Raw genomic sequence first — 16547 nt, forward strand, 5'->3', positions numbered from 1 at the left:
GTCCCCTGTTCCCTCTTCCTTTGTGTGGTAACGTTGTGCCCCGCCGGCACAAGCCTAATTGGTTTTTTAACACAAAGGTGTTCGGCAAAATTGACAGAAACTAAAACAATTGTAATTCGCCATATTACTACCTCTCCTTTCTGTAAAATGATGGAACTTGAATTGGCTAAGAAGGAAAGGACAGGTAAGACGACTGATGTCCCCTAATCTGGCCTTTATTTATAGGGGGACTATATGTCAGTGGCCTTCTGTTCTCAGTTCGTTAGAAAAACAATCCCCAATGCCCAGATTGCCCCGCCTCTCTGCACCCAAGTACAGATGTCCAAAGCATCCTCGTTTCTCCCGATTGATCCCAGCTCCATACCCCGAAGAATAACTGATGACCCTGATTAACCGTTGCTCCCCGAGAAAAGAATGTTTAGCCTCTGTCCCTCTCTCATGATGATAGAAGACTGCCAGGGCTTGGGTTAGAAAGACGAGTCTCTACCGAAGGATCCGATTGCGAGTTTGATGGAATACGCAGTTGATAGGAGTCTGACTTCTCTCCATATACGTCATGAATGAACGCCAAATAGACTTAGCACAACCTCAGTAGAAATGCCCGCATACATACTCCATGGTGATAACTTCTGACCGTGACCGATGAACGTATCCCCAACTACTTAAGATTGGGGGGGGAATTGAAATGTATAAATGTCTTCTCCTGCCAGTTCTCTAAAGCTTGTTTTGTACCCATTCAAAGATACACAATCACCGGAGGAGAGGGGTCGGACGTGACGCACAGCCTAGCCGCAGATCATGAAGCACATGTGACCTCGACCAAAGGTGGAGCCGCAGAGCAACGAGACGCGGGACGAGGCACCACTCTCAAACACGGAAAATGAAAGGATGGAGGGCTGCCTTGAAGCCCTCTGCTTGCTGACCCACGCGTGCCAGAAGTCCCCGCCCCTTTGAGCCCGATTGATGGGCCTGCCTGCTTATTATCCTTTGCTCCCTTGGTTTGTCTCAAAGATCTGATCCCACTCCGCCCTCTCTTCCCTCGATTATCCGACAACCCCCCCTTTTTTTCACATGGATTTTGACTCAGAGAAGAAGAACAGCAGTTAGGTAGAATAGGGTTTGCCACGGAAGGAGAAAGAAATGCAGGTGCCCAGCATGAGGCACACTTAAAAAGATTAGTTAGGAAACAGGACTGTGGTCTAACAGCAGAGGACAGATCGCACCCTGCGACGTGTAAGGATGGATCCGAGCTGGACCTATAGCTCCACCGCCGGTGTTCAACAGCGCCAACGGAAGAACACGAACTACTAGAGCCTACCAGTGATGGCTCGCTGCTAAAAAGACACTGTGGCGAAGACCCCCCTCCCCTTTCTGAACTTTCTACCCCCCCCCCCCTTGACTACTTGCTTGTATTGAACTGAATTCCTTCCTCAACCACTTTGTATTGCTTTCAAATTTTTCATCGGTCACTCTTGACTGTACATTGATACCGCCGGAGAGAGAGTCAGAACATGGTTCCATAATGTGTCGGAACATTTCCTTGATTGACTCCGACTGAGTAGTATACCAATCTCTAGACTCGTATATATAACACGACAAATGTAAATTCATCTGTATTGCACCTCGTCTATCACATCGACTGCACATGGTTATTTGCAATCCGCCAGTATTGACGAACGCTATTTCATTGACCATGCATGGCTATATGTACACCCCGTCAGTTATGATAAACACGGAAATGAACTAACTTATGTTAAAAAGCGGCGACTGTGGAAAATGACAATGTATATGTACATAAGCGGCGTTCATTTGTGTTCACTCATTACCAACTGCATGTGCCCTAAGACTCCGAATTTCGAAGCTGAACGTACGAAAGCTTTGTACGATATCGAAATACGTAATATAATGGGGATAGACATAAATTGACATGCTGGCTAGATATGTTGAAAAGGGAGGACTGTTAAAATCTGGATTGTGGCGTAAACATTATCGACGCCATCTTGTCCTTTTCAGATCCATACGTGCACGTAAGCAGCAACCATTTTGATTGCCATGGCCTCTCTGCCCACTCCCGATAGCCAGCGTCTCTCTCTCCCCCTCACTCTCCAGCCTCGCAAGCATCCCCGACAGCCCCCGGTCTCTCATGCATAGGCCATAAAACCCTCTCCGCGACCCTGCTCTAAAAGTGACACCCCTGCCTGACCGACACCCCCTGCATTCCTCCCAGGAACACCCTTCCCCTCTTCTGATGACCCCCCCCCCCCCCGGCTACACCTGGCCTCTCGACCCGGTCCCAAGTCATAAAACAAAGCCTCATGGATGTACCCCCCCCTGGCCCCGCATAGCAAAACGTGATACACCAACTGAAGTGCCCGATCTTATCGCCTGCCCAACCTTAGATCTGACCACCCCCTCTTGCCCTCGTGTCCTGTTGGAATGTCCGAATGTCCGGCTGCAAGATTACAATCACATGTTACATTTGGGAGGGAAAACAACATCCGAGCGACAGGCATGGGAATAGGCCTGAAGCTGGGATTCCAAACGTGCCTTTTCGTACTTCAAAGTTTCTTTATTGCAATAAGGAATGTTTGTGCATCATAAACCTGTGTATAAAAGACGGAGCCTCAGAGAAACTTGTTAGAGCACCTCTTGAAGACATTGTGCGTGTGTCCGAAATGACAGGCTCTCCTCATGAGAAATAAAAATCTGTTCTTGCACTCCCGCTTCCAGCACCCGTCTCTTCATTTGGTAACTGATCAAAATGGGAACTAAGAGGCGTCTTGTGCCAGCAGCCTGGGCATCGGTTGTAAATTGGGCTGTTTTTCCTCACTACTACTTCTGCTCTCTACTGATGAAGGGCTAAATCCTGAATCACATGTCTAGAGATAACAGCTCTTCCTGCACCAACTTTGGGGCAAAACTACTGCAGCTTTGAAGTAAGCGTACTGCATTTACCAAAATGCAATGGGGAGAACGTACTGGGATAAGGGGCAGTGCATTTCCTCCCCCTTGTGTTCGCTCAGGGGTTTGCTCTTCACACTCCATTTACACAATTTTTAGTGAGGCACTGGAAGGTTGCCCCAATTGTGGTATCTTTTTGATGGTTAAAGCTAAAAGGTGGCTTATGGGTTATAAGGCAAAATCATCTATTTTATGAGCCTTTGTACCTAACTTGATGCTTGGATTAGTGCGATATGTTTATGGAGTGGTCTTGTGTTCATAGGGATAGATCATATCAGTTTTTATCTAAGGGTTTATGTGCACCACCAGTTTTCCGAGACCCTGTCTCTCTTGATCTGTGCATGAGTGTCATTAGTGCGGGCTGCTTTCAACCTACAAGTATGCGGGACTGCATGAGGAGTGGGTGTGTCACTGTTAAGTGTTGGTGGTTGCAACGTGCCCCGAGATCACGTATGTCTCGGCATGCAGCATGCAATGTGCCCCTCTCTTGTGGCACCAGATATCTCGATTCCACACTTTCTCTAGAAACTTCTTTTTTGGGCTAACTTAGGGCTACTTTTGTTGTTTTTTGGTAACCTTCCTTTATCTCCCGCGATCTGCTATTTGATTTATCATTAGGCAGGTGGTCTTAAAGTCATTCCCTGGCCCCCTGATTGTGCCGTCTTGTGGTGTCCGAGGTTGAGGCTTACTGATTTTTCCGGATGGTGTATGTGAGGCCTGGTGCATTGATTAATTGCTAGCTATGATACGGGGCTAAGTGCATTCTGCATTCTACTTTCGCCCGGAGCTGTGATGAACTTTGTGGCCTCCAATCTCACAGGTACCCCTTTCTCCCTCAGACCATGTCTTCTCAGTGTGTTTGTATTTGTGGTACCTGTCTTGTAACTTGGGACTTCTAACTAGAGGGCATGCTCCTGTTGCAATTGTGGAGGGGTATGGCACTACCAGGAATTCTGGGAACGTAATGTCATCGAGGGGGCGTAGGCCCTGTTGCAGGCACCAGGTCCCCCCTTACTCTTTTTGACATGGAAGATCGGCATGTTGCAGGCAGATACTCCCACATTGAGAACCACCTGAGCAATTAGTGCCTGGATTGTGGACACTATACACTTATCAGCTTCCTTGGAGAGTGGGTACTGGTGGAGCCAAGGTAGTATGGCCCCTTCCCACAGCGTTATCCTTACAGGTTCAGCAGTATTGATGAGGCCCGTGTCATAGGGTCCCTCTGCTCATCGTTGTGGCAGCACTGCCAGCAGAACTTGTTCCTGCTATGTAGTCAGTACTTCCATGGGCTGCAGGGTTCTACTTTGCAGGTATACCCTGACCTTGATTGAATCGGCAAACACAACCTCTGTGGCCCTCGGGCATTCACTCAACAGTTGATCATCCATTACATCCCGTACACGGAGGCCGGGAGTAATAAAGATGATACACGCTCACAATGCATTCTCTTGGTCAGTGGCCAGCAAGACCCCATAATCAGGCTGTAATCCGACTGCCTCCAAGTAGAACAGCACATCTTCTTGGGGTTCCAAGTCAGGATGTTTTTCAAGGCGGAACTCAAATTTGTTGGGCAACTGTAACTTTTGACCTAATAGGTGCGGTGTGTTAGCAATAATTGTGAGTACCGCTCTGGTGAAGGCTGTCAGGTCTCTGGGCAATGCCCTCATTGACCCCTCTGTGCAATGAAGGCGGTTTAAGGACATGAGTCTTGATGGAGAAATCAGAAAGGTCAAACAGGTCATTGTCCCATCTTTTGAGAAATGAATGGTTATGTTAAGTTTGGCCATCAAGTCTCTTCCTCGGAGATTTGTCCGGATGAGTGGTGATATAAAAATTGTCAAAGACCAAAGATGTCCCGAATGGGTGGACAATCGTCCTATTTAGGTGTTAATAGTAGGGGTATAGTATTGCGAACAGCATACCATTCAATGGACGGGAAAGGCAAAAGTACAATAAGATGTATTGAAATGATCTAAACCTGTGAATTATACAGTATCAAACAGAGCACAATTGTGGATTCTAACAAATTATAAACATTTCCTGAGGCAAAGGGATTTAAATCAATAAAACTTGTCATAAAACATGTATTGGTAGAACTGTGTTGAATTTATTTACACAATCAAAATACAGATCATAACTCATATCAAAACATTGTTTAAAAACATCTCACATTGGACATTTAATAAAAAATTACATGAAATACGTAATAAATACAAGAAGAATCAAAATACTATACCCCTACTATTAACACCTAAATAGGACGATTGCCCACCCATTTGGGACATCTTTGGTCTTTGACTACTGTCTTCCCCCCAGTCCCTTATAACTCTGTGAGGGGTCCTCCTTTTTTATTCCGATATAAAAATTGTCCCTTTATGCTTCTGCCTCCTACGTCCAACTCCAGAGGTTTTGTGAAGGGGACCCTCATAACCGTGCCCAAGAACCCCTGCCTATCCATAGTGTCTTTGATTAGGCGAACGCTCCCTTATTTTTAGGCATGACTTGGTTGCCCCTGTATCACTCATAAAGCTGTAGGGCATGTTATTTACTACCGCTGTTACAGTTGGTTCCTCCTCAGACTGACGAGTCACTGACAGCACTGGACACGTGGGGGTGGGTGGCATCCACCTGAAGCAGGACCAACTCTTATTGACCCGTGGCTTGCTTACTTCTGGGAGCGGAGGAGGGATTGTGGACAGGTCCTGCCTTTGGGAGTTCTCCCTACTACTTCCTAAGATCCTACTACTACATGTTTTATCTCTTTGGAACCTCTGGCGGTACCCCCATCGGTGCCGCTGCCTTCCGTACCACTGCAGCTACAGCTGTTCTAACCAGGGCCGCCCGCTCCTGGCTCATGGATTTCGCAGCAATGTCCTGGTTCTGACCCAACTTCTTTCTGTACTCTCTCTCTTTCTTTCTTCCTCTGGCTTGCCTTTTCTCCCAGCCCGCGAGACAATGCTCCATGTAGGGGAAGTTCCAGTTAGGATTTTCCTTTGCATACCTGAGTCAACCCTCCGCTGTAGGCTAGCCCTATCCTCTGGCTCGAATGACCCTCCATAGGCCAGGAACGGTCAAATTGGTTCCTCTCCTCAGTCCAGTCTGCCAACAAGTCACAGAACGGGCTTGCAAAGACCCGCCTTCCTTTTTCTCTGGCTTCTCCCTCCGGGTCAACCTATAACCGTCGTGTGTTTGGGTGCAGCAGTGCCCCCCTCGTCATCCGTGCTCGGAGGACTGGGTCCCTTCCTCACTCCCGCTAGCTGCATCATTGTCTAGAACCACTACAGACTTCCCTGTCACTCGTGTGTGTTCGCCTGAATCAGTGAGAGTGCATGTTCTCCGCGCCACTTGGGTTCTATGTGTCAGGTGCGACGGACGTTGGGGTCGAACTTCTGGGAGCCCATACACCGGACTGGAGTTGTTCTGTGACTGCCTGGGCCTGCTGACCTGTTAGTCTCTCATACCTGGGCCTAACCACTCGTTGCTCGGTGGGGGGCCTGCTGACTTCAACTGGCAGATTATGGTAATGATTACCTTAACTGGCTAGAGATCAGAAAAGGAGTTTTCTTGGCAGATGCCTACGGGCGTATGGCACGCTGAGTCAGTCAAACACAGAGCAGTATTCCAGAACACACAAAGTGTGGTCTGTGATATTTCTCCTTTTGCACTAATATTAGCCTTTCTTTTTCATCAGCCTGTTGATTACAAACAGGATCCCTGTTAAAACCACTCCCCAGTATCTTTTGAGGAACCCAGCCACTGCTCTGCATGAGTCCATCACATTCCCTAAACCTTTAGCCATTCACATTATGTAGCCTTTGAATTATGGGAAGAGACACAAGACCAGTGTAGGGTATTTCTAAATTAGTTGCGGGAAAAGTTGTGAAGCTTTATTTTTGCAAACTGTGCAAACATCATAACGTTGTTCAGTTTGCCACATGTGCATGCCAATTGCAACTTTTCACACAATTGCGGTCAAGCATATTCTTTTTCAACTCCAAGAAAGTGGTTATATATAAGGTACAGTACCCAGCAAATAATGTTGTTTTCCTCAGCAAAGTCTTGTGCCTAGTGAAGCTTCGTAAAATGTGAAATTGAAGCGAACAATTAAGCATGCATTTACCATTGTGTGAAAAAACCTTTACAAAAGTTGAATTTACAGAGATATTTTGTGTTGCTTGTATTGAGTTAAAGGTTGGAATTGACAAGATACAATGTTTGCCTTACGTAATAAGTTTAACGAGACCATTCAAATTTGCAATCAAATTCGATGCTGCGACATTAGCACGTAATCAGTTTGAATAATCGAGACTTGTGGAATTCATATAATATGGAGACTCTAAAAAGCGTGAATATTCATTTATTTACGAATTGTCACAACATTAACACTGTTCACATGTTCTGGGTAAGTCCTGCAATACATAACAGAGAAAAAAAATCACGTTTGAGGTGTAATTCTTGCATTTATTTTATTTTCCTTTCAGAAAATGGACACCACCCCTCAGCCTTCTACTGTGGAAAATGATATGAATATGATAGCGCCCGAGTTAGATGTTTCTGAGTTGCAGAACCGACTGGCGTTTTTGAACGTAGACTTTAAGTATATGATCCCAAAAATGGAAAAGGAGTATTTGGAAATTAAGAGAGCTTTGCCCAAGACTTACAACTTCAAGATGAGAAGTGAGCTGGAGAGGTTGACGTCATTCCTCTCTCTGAAACCTTTGTCTCCCTGGTCCCCAACGAAGATGGCCAGCGCTGGCTTTTTTAGCACAGGCCTCAAGGACAGTATCCAGTGCTTCTGCTGTGGTTTGATTTTCTGCACAACAAGTCTCGGAAGACAACCCTACGAAGATCACCTGAAACACAGGCCTGACTGTAAATTCATTCAAGGCCAAGAAATAGGGAATATTGGCAAGTATGAAGTGCGTGTCCAGAAAGCAGAGGAGAACTTTGTGCAAAATTCAGAAGAATACGGATCAGAGAATGCACGACTAGACTCCTTCAAGCAGTGGCCATTTTATGCCAGGATTGACCCAGGTGTGCTCGCAGGGGCAGGATTTTTCTTTAAAGGTATGAAACATTCATCGTCAACGTTTGCTATTCACGTATCGTGAAGGCTAAAGTAAAAAGGATCTTTACGTTTTCGCATAGGTTTCTCTATTGAGTAGATGAGTGGGGATGAGTAGGAAGAGCTGCTTGTCATGTGTAATGCCTTTAAGGAAGTGTACATTTTCGAACCCAATGGATCCCTGTGGACTGTAAGTTGTTTATGGACTGATTTAGCAATGTTCCTAGGACGATCCTAAAATCCTCATGTTAACATCTTCTGGGGCCTTAGGAGAGACATCTGACAAGAACCATTAGACCAGATCCAAATATAAAAAATATCTGATGAAGACTCATTAGAACAGATCCAAACTTAAAAACACATCTGACAAGGGCTCAATAGATCAGTTCAAGTATATTCCTTCCTGGTTTATGTATGAATGTCGTTTTGACTATACCTTTGAATTCCTCTATCAAGGTCTGATATTGGATGTCCTGATGACATGCTAAAGATACTTGTTCCTCTTAGGAGCAAGGGCTATCGCTATAATGAAACACCTTTCATGCCTTTCTACATAAGGGAATTGATTCTCTTTTTATTAATTCACTGTAAGCTCTTAAGGCCACAGTAAGCCTCCCGTGGAGAAGACGTTAGGGTTTGGGAATTGATATAAAAAACCTCTGCCATTGAAAATATGGTTTTGAAGCTGCTTGCCAGGCTAAAAAAAGTCCCCTCCAATTAAATTTATCTTAAGGGATTTTGGTTTCCATGTGCTACAGTATACCCTAACATGTCACTTATTAAGGTTTTGGAATGAAGCTAATGCGGTTGGGGAGTGATTCCTTATGGTTTATGGATGAGTTTGACAAATAGAGCATTAAAAATCCAGTGATTCACTTGGGACTCATTTAGGTAGGTATTCATCAGTTATTGGATGTGTGAATCACCCAAAATATAATGAATATGTGTGTATTAATTACATGTTTGATATTTATGTGATTGCACTATAGAAAGTGCAAGAGGAACTGAATATGAAATTAAACATACTATTTTGTACTATGCCTGATGATTTCAAAATTGTTTTAATGTTTTCCTCCTCATGGTAAATCTTATCACTGGAAATGCCTACCTCAAAGGCAAGATGTGAAGTGTCTTTGCACCTAGGGCAAGATTTTTGAAAATCTAGTTTGCTCAGGGAAAACTTTATATAATTTTGTTACTATCAAAGGCCATCTGCATTCTCTCCCTTGTGCTCACCCAAGCACCTACCTGAATTATTTGTTAGGGTCTACTCATGTGATTGATATTAGAAAATCAGATTAAGTGGTGGATATCTTTTCACTACACATTTGAAGAGGCATTCAAAATCTATAAATGAAGAGCCAGATGTACAAAGCCTTTTTGCAGTCACAAACACATGATTTGGAATTTCGAACCGCAAAAATGTATTTGCCACATGCAAAACAGTTTTACCATCGAGAATGCGACAATTCAAATTCAGTATTTGGAATGGGCATGTTATGGACAAATACTGATTCAGTACCAGAGTTCTAGTTGCAAACGATTGCAAAGGTACAGTCTTCCAAGTGGGAGTGGTAACTTATTCGCTAAAGGGAAGGAGTTGCCTTTGTACCCCTGCCACTTTGTGAATTAGGGTCCAACTTTCAGAGAAGGCTGGCAGTGGTCCAAAGGATCACTCCAAACTATCCCTAAAATTTAAAAAAGAAATGTTTTTTAAAGCAGCCTAATTTCCTGAAAGGAATTGGGCTGCTTTAAAAAATATTTTTTTTTCTTCCAAAAATGATTGCTTGAACGATGGCTATCATCGCTGTGATTTCTGTCAATCAGATTAAGTAGCAATTAGCAACCAACCCAGTTAATATTAATTAGGTAAGGTTGGCTGTGACCCACTCTAATATATGAATTCTGCAAACTGATCTCTTCGTAAATAGGTCAGTTCACAACATTAGATACCGTTCCAAAATGTCTGTTTGCAAACTGTGCCCAGCTTTTGAGACTAGTATCCTTGTACATATAGCCAGAAATTCCAAATCCGCCTATTCACGAAGGCAATTGTGTCGCGGTGTGTGTAAGGATAGGCTCCAAGCCATCTGGAAAGTATACTGATAAAAAGCAAAACATGAGTAAGAACAACAATAAGGCATTTGGATATGTCCTTCTGAATGTGGCTGAATTGTATACACTGGAGGAGGGTGGGCATTAGGGGTTGCCTGGGCTCCATTCCCACTACTGTGAGCTTGATAGGTTAAGCAGAATGGGGCAATGTTGTTGGGCAACAGAGGGTAAGAATGGAGCAAACCAATGGGTACTTGCAGCACAAATCATGCATCCCTTCTGACGTGGGAGAGGCTGGGGTCCAGTCAGGTGAGGTTGGGGCAGGAGGAATTTCAGGGAAACCGCGCTCCTGGTGCTGTCCCTCCACACTCCATCAGGATCCCTTTAACAGTTTTTTCACAGTTTTCACGCATTGTTTTCAAATCTTTTAGGGTTGGCTTAAGAAATTCATCTGTCTGAGAAACAGAGTGTAAGCGTCCAGGGCAACTCAAATATTCAACAAGATCTACATGATATAACTTTACAAGAGCATTTAAAGGACAACAACACCATATTGTAAACCAATACACAAATAATTTTATTCAAACAAGACCTTATATATATATATGATTCACATTCCCACATCAATCATATCTGCATTCATTCTGAAGTCTTTCTACACTATAAAAATAGGTGCAAAGACAGGCACAAGACAAAAAAAAGTTCAAATCTGCTGATAGATCTCTTGTCTGTTATAAAGATCAATGAATATTTGGTCTGGTATATTCAAAAAACCGTAATACAATTGAATGACAATCAGTGGCTATAACCAAGATGTGGTTCTCTATGCGCATTTCGGCACAAGCTGTGCCTTCATCAGGAAAAAGCCACAAAAACTTATTGCGTAGTACCAGAAAAAACGCTCCAAAAAAGAAAGATGAATGAGCCGAAGATCTAATTATGACACATATGGAGTTACAAAAAAACGTGGGGGCAGATTTATGATGGGAATGTGCCACGTTTGCGTCACGCAACTGCGGCGTAAACGTGGCGCATCCCTACGACCCATTTACAACGTGACGCATCTAGGCAGATGCGTCACGTTGTAAAGCCCTGCGCCACTTGTGGGCGTACCGGCGCAGGGTGGGCGTTTCGGGGCAGGTGCGCCTCGCAAAAGTGGCTGAGTGAAATCTATAAGATTTCACTCAGTCACTTTCAGGCCAATGCTGCGTCAAAACCCTGCGCCTGCTTGAAGCAGGCGTAGGTCTTGACGCAGCATTGTATAGATGGGGCACCCCCGAGCCTTGCTGGAGCTGCGTCGCGCTTTCGACGCAACTCCAGCAATGCGCCACCTTTACGGCACAGATGCGTCACGCATCTGTGCCGTTTTTGCCCCATGGTGCGCCGCATTGTAAATGCGGCGCACCATGGTTGGCGGAGCAGCGGCGCAAAATAACTGGCGCATCCCTGGGGATGCGCCAGTTATCATAAATCTGCCCCCATATGTCTAAGCCTTGATGAATTCTGTAATTGACAAAAAACACTCTTCAAACTGGGGACTGCTTCGAGAGCCCCGTGTTCGCGTGTGCCAATCGGTAATGCGCAGTTCTATTGATGGCAATTATTAACATTCGCCCAAACATCCGTGGATAGACAATTAGTAATGCTGTGGATAAAATGCTATGCGAGTCTCGATATAACGAGGGCAGCAGCCGGACGCCGTCTAAGCCATGAGGACTATATGAGAAACATACATTGCTTAGGTGGCGAGATCCTAAAAACATTGATCTTAGAAATGGAATTATGCCAATTCAAGAAGCAACTGTAGGATCTAGCTCTTCCATATCTTTTTCTCCTTCAGAAATCTCCAACTACTAAGAGAAGGCAAATATACTTAAAACATTTCTCAGTTTTATTTCTTCCCTTGTACCTTAGGGGGGGTCAGAAAAAACAAGGTAAATATTCGAACAACATTCCCCTATTAAAGCCTCTCCCTGTAGATTAATTTATTCCCGTCTGAGCTTTTGTAAATGGCTCAGATCACCGGGGCGTAATATGAGGCAATGTATGTTTTTTGGCTATTTATTTCCAGTCAGTCTATCCACTGAGGGTGATTCGCGGGTAGGCCTGACTTTGCGGCAGCTCCCGCTATGTTCTTTTCTGCATTAGCAAATCTGATTCAGCTTGCCTGACGCTGACTGGCATCCAACAATGACAAATTTTCTTCGGCTACAGCCTGCATCCTTTCCCTGCAAGAAAACCTGACTTCCAGAAAAGAGTCTTAGTCAAAAGGCAGAAAGCTTCACCGAGAACGACGCTGATCAGCATCTGATTAATGTCATTAATTCCTCAGCGTGAACTTCAGACTTATTCCCACTCTGAATTTTTCCCACCTTCATTGATGGCTATGCAGAGACCTTGTCCTTTGTCAACCTGTTGTTGAAGAGCCCTTCTTTGGATCCAGGCTGTAGCCTGTTCTTATAGCTACCAGGGGTTGAGGACAGGTTTATATTACTAAAACCTTTATTGGACCTAACAAGAATAGTGCCATTATTACCTGTGATCAGACGCGGTGCGTCCATTGGGGCGTGGGGGCGTAGCCCCCCCACCTCACCCGCAGCCGCCCGCAGCCGCCCGCAGCTCCCTCAGCGGTTTACAGTTCAAAGTAAATACGCAGACACCAAGGCAGGCGGGTCTCAGGAGAACTGACATTCCAATCATCATGTCAGTCAGCATGACATCACATCGCCCACCCCCTTCAGAGTCTGAAGGGGGTGGGCGGGGTGGCCTCATGTTGACTGACATGATGATGTCATGTCACCAGGGCAAGCAACACAAGTGCGCATGAGTGGGGACGGAGGGTGAATTTTTTACCCGTGCCCACGCATGCGCACTTGTGTTTGACTTTTTTGCACCTTTTACGCCTCACCACTTTCAAATGTCACCAGCCGCCCCTGCCTGTGATGGTCTACCATCCACCCTAACTTAACCCATATTCTCACATGGTGCATCAGAGAGGTTAACTTGAGCAAAACGCGATGGAGTACCATATCCCAAACCCTCTGTTTGCCCACCTCTTTTCCAGACCGCTGGACTAAAAGGTTTCTACCAAAAGAGCCCCTGTTGACTCAATCAATGGAATACTTCTTCTGATGCCACTGACGGAGTTTGGACAGTCAAAGGAAGGATTTTACCCTGCCCAATTTGGGGTAGATGGTGTAATAGGTTCCTGTTTATCTCGACCAAGAAAATCTTTCAGTGAGAGAAACTAAAATATTGATGATGACCTCCAGACCATGGAAGAAAAATCCCAGAGTTTGGGATATTAGTTTTCTGATTTTCAAAAGCAAACTCCCACTTTGGGAATTTGTGTTAGAAAAACAAAAAACCTTAGAAATGTGTGGCAGCCAGCTATCATAGCTTACTGTATGATCCGTCAAACTTTTTCTACATTGACAGGATCCGCCATGACAACAGTTTCTGAGAAGAAAAGACCCTGGGGGCTGAGGACAGCTGTAAATTTGTTTAATCCCCTGAGTATATTAATCTGTCTGCTCTAAATCAATCCTTTTGCCAGATGGGCAGTTACAATCTCCATGCTGTGCAGCAGCATTTACGAAGGGACATCAAACTAGGATAATGTAGGAAGTAGATAACAAAATTATTTCGGAATGGATAGTCTCGCAATGGAAAGCGTTGGTTTTTAGATTTGGGTAAAAGGGCAGCCATGACGTGGAGTACAGCAACTATGAGTGTGAGCCAAATACATCTTTTTAGCGGTTCCAGTGAGATGGGCAGCAAATGCCAAAGCTCATAAGCAAGAATAAAGTGGGGGAATAATATGCAATAGGTTTCTTTTGATCTCTGTAAACTTATATCAAATTCCTGACCAAACCTGACTATTTCGTGACAGTGCAAGTAAATTATTAGGCTGCCCTAATGTAGGGGCAATCAATAACACTTGTTCTGCCTCATTGATACGTTGTAAAGCCTCTGTAGTATTTTTGTTTACATAATCTTGGTGGGGTTAAAAATAGTCCCATAGCCCAATATCTATTGCCTGTGATCCAGCGGCCTATAGGAAATATGTCATAAGCAACGCTACCTAACTTTATAACCTACTATATTAAACACTACTCTAACTCATGGACCCATTAATCAAATATGACATATTTTGACCTACTGAATCAGGTGGCCAAATTAAACTTATATACAACTTATTTACAATTTATATACATCCGCGGTAAAAGACAACATCATTTGAACAAATCCTAACTATTTAAATGACCACCATGGCGATGGTATCTAGCTAATAGTAACCCACACTTCTGAATAATCAAGACCAGCTTGTTTCCAAAAGATAGATTTTATTAACTAATTTAGATTGTTGTGAATATAATTTTATAAATGTAATTTTATTAGAATCATAGTAAGTATATTTGAAAACATTATAGAAAACTATAGTTTCAAGCAAGAAATTTAAAGTTTAGCATTTCTAAAATCCTAAGTCCCTAGCTAAGTTAAAATAAATGAAAATAAAGTTAAGTCTTTATGAGTTCTTACGTGCTCCAAGCAAAGTCCGTCAGCACGACACCCTCATCTGAAAGTTGAAAAGCAGCAGCCAGCCCTAACCATAGGGCACAGATTTTTATACCTTTCTATGCTAGCTAATCTAAGTAAAAGAAAATTTTCTGCAGAAGTCGATGTCCCATTGGTCCGAAAGTGACAAGTGACATGTCACCCCATATTTCAAAACTTCCATTCCGTCATATTCTTTGAGACCATTGTCTTTATTGTACGTGTTCCAAAGCTTCCTTAGTTTGCAACAAATGTGAACAAGAGTTCTCACTGACTTCATTTTACTTCCTCGGATGCCAAGTTATCAAAATGTTCTTTCTGCCGGTTTCTGACCTTGGCCATGTCCGACAAAAATAATGACAGCGCTTCTTCATTGTTTAAGTGAATGTAACTTTCATGGAAAACTTTAGGGTGGACATCGTGCTTCAGGCAGAAATTGAATTCATCTTTTTGCAAACTCGAGCAAACTAGGCCCAAAAGCAGGCAACTTATTTTTCTAGTATAAAACAAACACAAGAGAAGTATTAATGATAGAAATATCAATTTATTCTGTTTCCACCCTTAGTTTACTAATTAATTAACCCACCCTATTAGTCTAGTGTTACCTAGCAAGAAGCAAACAAATAAAGCAGCATTTTATATCTACCAGTCTTCATAAATCCATGAAATCTTATATGCACCTATAATAGTAGAAATAACATCACACAGACAAGGGAAGCAAAACAAGCACATACCACTTTTAAATCTGCTGCCGTTAGTAATGACAAAATTGAAAACGACAAAATTAATTTATTATTTTTGCACAAACAAAAGATGCAACAATAATGCACGTTTATGAGCACACATGTTAATAACCCCATGTGTAAAGTTTAATCTAAGTTGAGTTAGCATAACACATCACAAATCATTAATAATATTAATTTATATTATGGAAGTGTGACTTCGCGTGTTTAAACAAAATTTTATTTTCTATCTCGCTTCATCAACTCCCTCATCTGGTGATTAACAAATCACCACACCACAACCCAAAATTTGGAAAATTTAGACTACTAGGAAAATGATTCAGTATTTCTAGAAATTTGTTTCTGCAAAATCCTTGCAATTGTCATATTGTGCTCTGTGTAATTCTTGTAACTCAATTTCCCTTTCTTCTTCTTTTTTAATTTTATAAATTCTTCTCTTTTCTTTCATTTGTTTCTTTCTCTTATGCAACAAACAACCAATTTTCGTCAGAACAAATATGAATATTATCACAATCAAAGGTGCCAAAATCTTGCCAAGAATTGAACTTCCAATATCATGAAACCACTTTTTATAGTTTGAAATCTCTTTGAAAGCCTTTCTGAAAAATCTTCTTCTTCCAATGGAATTATCTCTGAATGCATTTCAGTAATATTCTTAATATACATCTCAATGTCCTTACTCTCATCAGGAATGTAAGTGCAACAATGTTGCACATGTAAAATGCCGCAGACTCCTCCCTCTTTTGCAAGGAGTATATCTAAAGCAAGGCGATCTTGAATCACCATGGATCTAATTGCAATGACCTCAACATTCACTAATTGGAAACCATCAGCTGTATCTGTTGACAATCTGTCAACAATTGTGGACAATTTTCTAATTCTCCCTGCATTCAGGGTTATACCTACCAAAGGTATCACTGCTTCAAAAAAATCTCCCAAAATTTCTGTAAAAGTTTCTCTTTTAGCCCTATTTACATAATTATTAATTTTGAACAAACCTTCTGTATTTCTATCAACATGAAAGATTTTAGGAAAAACAATCCCAACATAACAAGTCCCATACCAGTGGTCAGGAAGGTTGTAGTAAGCTTTATCACCACAAACAAAATAAATCCCAGGGAAAATTGGATCTTTTCCACCTTTGAATCCCCAACCTCCCAAAA

General features: G+C 43.0%; 1 protein-coding gene across 1 annotated transcript in view; it reads left to right on the top strand.

Moving 5' to 3' along the window:
• LOC144818171 (baculoviral IAP repeat-containing protein 1-like) overlaps positions 1-16547 on the top strand; it is an 863533-nt gene that overhangs the window by 129188 nt on the left and 717798 nt on the right. Inside the window, exon 2 of the mRNA XM_078675293.1 lies at positions 7446-8031. Within this exon, the coding sequence (XP_078531419.1) occupies positions 7449-8031 (583 nt within the window). The 5' untranslated portion in view covers positions 7446-7448. The remainder of the gene's footprint in view (positions 1-7445; positions 8032-16547) is intronic.

Source organism: Lissotriton helveticus, chromosome 2_1 (genome assembly GCF_964261635.1).
Source record: "Lissotriton helveticus chromosome 2_1, aLisHel1.1, whole genome shotgun sequence".
Classification (NCBI taxonomy): Eukaryota; Metazoa; Chordata; class Amphibia; order Caudata; family Salamandridae; genus Lissotriton; species Lissotriton helveticus.